Source organism: Pinus tabuliformis, chromosome 4_2 (genome assembly GCF_031772625.1).
Source record: "Pinus tabuliformis cultivar Carrire ecotype Pingquan chromosome 4_2, CPIR1, whole genome shotgun sequence".
In the NCBI taxonomy this organism is placed as follows: Eukaryota; Viridiplantae; Streptophyta; class Pinopsida; order Pinales; family Pinaceae; genus Pinus; species Pinus tabuliformis.
Genome location: NC_142304.1, coordinates 644,584,968 through 644,591,824, shown reverse-complemented (window position 1 = coordinate 644,591,824; position 6,857 = coordinate 644,584,968). Strand labels below are relative to the sequence as shown.

The following is a 6,857-nucleotide window of genomic DNA, read 5'->3' as shown; positions in this document are numbered from 1 at the left end:
TATAACCTTGATCATGCTGGAGTTGGTTTTGAAATGCAAATTTAGATGTCGATATAATAACTCTGTTGTGTGAAAGTGTTGTCTCCACCTTGTAAATATCTCATATAATATAAACTACTTTAACTTCACGGGAAATAATCTTTGTATGTGACTTTTTAATAAACATCAATTTTGTTGTTTGGTAGAATATAGAAAATGTCAACGTTTTTGGATGGATGATCTACTCTTTATCTACGATACACATAACTTTTAATGAGAGTAGAGGCTGCATTATCAACATAAAAAAGAATTTTATATTAATGGTAAAGAGAATAGATATTTTAATGAAAGTATAGATGTTGCGTTCAAATGTAACATGTCTTCAACAATAAGTACATGGATTAGGTTTATTAGTGTCTTGGGTTTATAATATCAATCTCTTGGGTTTATTAATCTAAGAGTTCATATTCTAAGGGTATAATATTATTGATAGGTTTTATAATATTAACCCTAGGATTTAACATAAATCCCTTATTTCTATAATCCTTTAGGTTTAAAATATAAATTCCTTGTTCTCAGTGCTTTTCATAAATATGATCAATGAATCAATCGTGAAGTGTTCCTTTGCAACTTCCACCCAAAGACTAGAAATGCTAGAGGCCTTGATATATAACCAGTGATGCTCAATTTGTTCATCACAGATGACATGAACTAGAGACCTTAAGTCCTTAGTCAATTTAGGAAGTTTCCTCATACGAGAACACTCCCTCATCTCAAGTTCTTTTAGGCTAGATAATTGTCCCAATTGAACTGGGAACTGTTTTAGGAGCCCACACTGTGAAATATCAAGGGACTACAGTTGTTTAAGTTTACAAATTGATATGGTAGTTCTTCTAAACTTGGGCATGTGTACAATTTGAGCATTTTTAGTGAGCCCAGATCTCCTATATCATTGGATAACTTGTGAAGATCATGGCAGTTTGTGATGGACAACTATTGAAGGAAAGTCATATTATATATACTTGAAGGGAGTTCCTCCAAATTGTTACAATGATCAATAATAAACTCAAGAAAATTGGGGAACTCCAAGCACAACACTATATATAATATGGTTATATTTCCACAACACTCACATAGAATCAAGGATAACTTCTATATTTTTTTCTAGGATTGAAAGTTTTTTTCAAAGGTGAGGAAGAATTACTCTCTTTATTTAAACAATTTTTAGCCAAGTTAATGAAGACAACACTAATATGCCTTGGAGTGTAGCATGATTAAAATTGTGATTGACAATTATCAAAACCTTTAATTTATGCATTGATTACACAAATGGTGGAAGAAAGTATTCACTTGCATAAAAGTTTAAGATAAGAGCCTTGGAATTTGGAAAGTTCATATGATACCAATCCTTCTCCTTCATTGGACCTTGACATACAATAATGCAAAAATCAACACATTTACAAACAAATTATGTGTTGGTAGAATGTAAGAGATTGAAAGCTTTTGTTCAAGTGAGATAGTTCAATATTGAAAAATGGTCGAAACTACTAGAAAAGGAGAAAGAAATATGCACCAAATCTATGTGGAAGGAAACAATCCCAACATCAAATGTACTATGATTTTTCTCAAATTTATGCCTTACGAAGTTTCATTTAAAACATCCAATGCAATTGCTTAATTCCTTTGATTTATTATTATTCACTTGGATTTTCAATATTTATTCCTTTGGTTTATTAATTCTTTGGTTTATTGATCCTTTGGGTTTATAATATTAATGCCATTGGTTTCTTAATTCCTTGGGTTTATAATACTAATAATCACTTGGGTTTAACTTTATAATCTTAGAGTTTTTATATTAATCTTAGATTTGATATATTAATATATTAATATATTAATTTATCATATTAAGTTTATAATATATCATATCTTAAGTTGACGCATACGACAACCATATTTATTAATGTGGTTGTGCTATTATATGATTTTTATCACTAGATTTATTGTCATTGTGCAAATCCATACAATGACCACTGGCTTAGGGCAATTGTCTTCTGCCTTTATATGATAGCTATATCAACAACTAATACAATCTTATGCATGAACTCTTCATCTTTACTTGACAAAAAATCATTAACAACAATAAAGTGTTAATAAGGGCAAGTTAGATGTGAAACATTTAGAGAGAGAATTTGATGAGTTCCCTTAAAACGTGAAAGGTGATATTTAGTTGTGTGAGTATTGAAAGAAAAATTGTTGACAAAGGAGGGACTTGTAGAGGTCTTGCTATGGTGCAATGGCCATTAAAGGTGATATTTAGTTGTGTGAGTATTGAAAGAAAAATTGTTGACAAAGGAGGGACTTGTAGAGGTCTTGCTATGGTGCAATGGCCATTTCAGTTTCTATAGAATAATCTCATTATGTTCAATCTAGTATATATATTCCTAAACATAGCACAAAGCATCTATCAAATTGCAGTGGTGATGTGTCACATAGATTGAAATTTCTTGTGATAAGAGAGAATTTTAAAAGGTAAGAATTTTGTTTGAAAACTTAGCTAAATTTTCCTTTTCCCATCTTCAAAAGCTTTCTTCCATTGTCATGTTTAATGCCAAAAATGTTTTTACTCGTAAAACATTACATCATCTCAATTATGGGTTCAACTTTACCGTGGAGAGATCTTATTGGCCGTGAATGATTTCATTTTCAGATATTATATTATTTCACGGTGTCACCTTCAGCTAAATTCTCCTTATTCCTGTGCAAAACACGTGGTCTCCATGATACACTAAATCTTATCTCATCTACATCTGAATCTAAAGTTGCGTATCCGCTCATACCCAACATAACATGTGACGCGCACAGTCATAGTTGTTGCGAACCACACCCCATCTTTAACAATCCAAAAATCTCGACACATTGGAGGATATGACAGACAGGACGAGGCATGCGCACCGTCTGCCATAATCCATGCTTTTGTCAAACCCCTTGCCAAGCCAATCCCTCAAGTCACGCGTATTTTATATGTAACTTCCCGTGCCGTAGTTGAATTGGTCCACGCGTGAATCATTTCATTTTCAGATCTTATTTCACGCTGTAACCTGTTCATGTATTTTCTTATTCCTCATTGTCTTTGTGTTGGAATACACATGGCATCCATGATAAACCAAATCATACCTCATCTAAAAATCTAAGTTTCCAGATCCCCTCATATCCAACATCACATGTGACAACCAGTACCTCATGGCATCTTTAATAATTGAAAGTTTCAAAGAAAATGACAGACACGACACGCCATGCCAACCGTTTGCAATAATGCATGCTTTTCTTACCCCCATTCCGGGCCAGACTCGTCCAAGATTTCTTACTCTCATTCCGGCCAAACAATCTATTTAGTTTTTTCATATGAAACAATTTCCTTTACATTTATTAAATTCCAAAATATATCCAAATCTAAAAATGAATATTAAATACTATACACGTCATTTTAATTACTTTTTGCTACAGATTATAACTTATCTATGTACATTTCATTTATAGTCTATCCCTCAATAGAAGGCTGACATCCTATCCACTTTCTTTCACTCTTATTCATCTATCAATTCGAAAATATTCCGAAATCCAAACATAAATATTAAATACCATGCACCTAATCCAACCTCCTCTAGCCATAGACTATAACTTCTAACTTGCTATGCACATTGCATATATATATAGCCAATCCCTCTATCGGTTGACATCGTATCCGCTCTTTTAGTCATAGTGGCAGAGCATCACTGTTGTGTTGTGTTGTGTTCCAATCTCCAGGCTCTGTCAATATGTCTGAGATGCTCAGAAAACGCAGCCGAGAGCTGGAGTGCCTGCCCGACTGCACTGCTGTCCGGGAGTGGAAACGCTTCCAGGTTGAAGAAATGGATCAGTTTCATCATCCTCTGCTGTTAGATAAAACCCTAGCAGCAGTAGAAGAAGAGTACGTTCCTAGCGAGGAGGCCGTAAATGAAGTCATGAGAAGCCTGGAGGAAGAAATTGGCGTGACTTCTTATCCCTCCTCAAACCTTGGGGATGATTCAACGGCCTACGACAAGTCTAGAGGCCATGAAGGCCGAGAAACCCTAGCTTCAGACTCGGGGATTGATCTGATTTATCTGCTGGAGGCTTCAGACGATGAGCTCGGAATTCCCCTGAGCCCCGTTCTGGACTTGAAGGATGAAGTCTGCCAATCCCCCAATGAAACATCCGAGTGTTTGTTCAACAACCCGGATCTTGAATCCTTTGGTGAAAATTGGCACTTTGAGGACGACTTTGAAAGCTATCAACAACTTGCATGGTGTGAAGATGCCAGTGATGCAAGCAAGCTGCGGGATTTTATGAACAGAGATTTTATCAGCCCAGACCTGTTTTTTGAGGGGGATTTTTCTGTGGCATGGACATCGGAAACTGCTTGCTGCATTTAATCAGTTCAAGGGCTCATTATGACTGTAGAAGCCTGTACATCAATCATTCAATGTTTGCAGATATAGTTGAAACAGTTTACTTTCTGAATCAATTGTTACAGTGAGCAGCAGAATTTTCAAGATTATTGCAGACATGTGTCACATGTTTATTGCAGAAACCACCACCATGGAGAACCGGCAGAATATCAGCGTCTAAGCCTGCGCGTTACATCCATGGGCACGGCACAGTATTATGGATGCGGATGCAATTTAATGGTTAGGTGGGGAGATTTAATTTTACAGTTCTTGTGGTCCAATTGTGAGCGAGACTATTATGTATAACCGAAAACTGTTCCGGGCACGATTTCTTCCATTTGAAAAGAAAGAGAACAGTTGCAGGACGATTTCTTGAATTTGAGAAAAAAGGAAAAATTGGTTGCTGTACTCGGCCCATGCAGGAAAGTCCGTGCCAATGGAACGGGCCCGAATGTTTCGATCTTCAGGCTGCCATTTCACGCGGAAAATGAAGCCAAACGACCAAAGGTATAGCGCTGAAAATTTGAAGTTGTAAAATCGCCATTGCAACATTTGTTGAAGGGGCAGCTCCATCTGACAGAATGTCTTTGTAGCCATCAACTAGAAATATAAATTTAAGTTATCAACACATATTTTCCATAACTCTTCCAATTCAATATTTGAGCATCTCAATGTGGTTGTGGATTTGCTTTGGTTAGCATACTCAAGAATAGTTTAGCTATGGTTAGGTTACCTCCAATTAATATAGTTTTAGAGTTCTTAATTTCCTTATTATTAAGCTCAGTTGCACTATTAACACCACATTTATATTTTGCCCATAACTGAGCATTCATTTGGTTTTATTTTTTAATTTGTGTTTAAAAAGTTTAAACACCGATGCACGTTAAAATGGAAATGTCCTCCTTCAAGTTTAAACCATACACTCCTTCTCAACCATGCATTCTAAGCTTCCATTTCATTAATTGGAGATACAATTAACTCTATCCACTTATGAACTCTCCTACAGTACACTGCCCAACCATGCATTCTAAGTTTCCATTTCATTAATTGAAGATACAATTGATCTAGCAATCATTGACTTATTCATTACAAATAATTGTTAACTTACTTCAAAAAATATCCAGATATTGAATCATTATATTGACATATTTCCATCTATCAAAACATAACAAACTACTATTTTGACAATTATATAGGAAAGACGTTTAGGCATTGAATGTGTCAAGTAGTCAATCTTACAACATGACTTTTTTCACTTACACAAGGTCATAAATGCACAAAGATAACTAGTAACCATTTTTCTTGGAGCACCAAAGTACAACATGATGAACCGCCAACTTATAACAAAATGTAGACACAATTAAACTAATGATGTGTTCTTGTGCCACTAAAGAACGCCGAAAACTACTAGATTAAATTATGTTACTTTGTTCTATGATTGGTTCTTCATAATATAATTTTAGAAAATAGATATAACATACATAACCAATAGATATACTCTAGAAAGGTATAAAAGGCTCATTATCACTATCATAATTTGGCGAGTCTGTAGTTTCATAATCTCTTGCCAAGTTACATAGTAATTTTGATGATAATTTCTTCCCCTAAAACCTTCACATCAAAAACCTCGTACCACACGTCATTATACACCAGTTTATGCTTTGCACATAGCTCTTAACCCTTACATTTTGTTGTAGTTTTAGCAAGCGATAACACTAATAAGTATGGTGTGAATTCATAAATTTACCTCGTAAGTTTCGTGTGATGTATGGGAGAATCAGGTTTTATGAGTTCTTTCATCTACCTTGACCTTCTTTTCATCAGAAATAATATAACTCAGATGATATTATATATCCACATCATTTCCAATGCACCTACAAATTGGTTTCCATTGGAGTGAGGAGAGATTGGATCCTAGAGTTCAAGGGAAAGTTGCAACCAAACTCTAGTAACTTAGATTCTTCCTACAATATTCCAGGAGCAATGATGGCTTCACTTGGAAATGTTGACCATATATAAGACTTGTAGTTTGATTATGTCCATGATCTTTTGACAAATCTACCATATGGACCTCCTTCTGGAATGGCGCTAGAATCTTCAATCTCAAACTATGTAGTCTCAACAAGGTACATATTTCAACATCATAGCTCTTGGTGGCAACTCAATTGCCTACGATATCCTTATGAAGCAATGTATAGTAGGTAGGAGCCTCCACAACAACTCATTCACTAGGATCCTCTGTTAGTAGCGTGTGTTAGCTCTCTTGAGAATAGTGACTTATCTTCAATGATCTACACACCATCTTTCTCATGTGGTCAAACATAACAACAATTTTCTCTCTTTTGATACACAAGTAATGTACAAGCGAATCTTCTCTTCAATGATTCCAAGACAAAAAAAAAACAAAAATCC

General features: G+C 35.1%; 1 protein-coding gene across 1 annotated transcript; it reads left to right on the top strand.

The window, feature by feature from the left end:
- Positions 1-3,647: 3,647 nt before the first annotated feature.
- LOC149171019 (uncharacterized) lies at positions 3,648-5,087 on the top strand. The gene has a single exon (XM_089424021.1). It carries the CDS (start codon positions 3,795-3,797, stop codon positions 4,428-4,430), a length of 636 nt encoding a protein of 211 aa, XP_089280147.1. The 5' UTR covers positions 3,648-3,794; the 3' UTR covers positions 4,431-5,087.
- Positions 5,088-6,857: the final 1,770 nt, after the last annotated feature.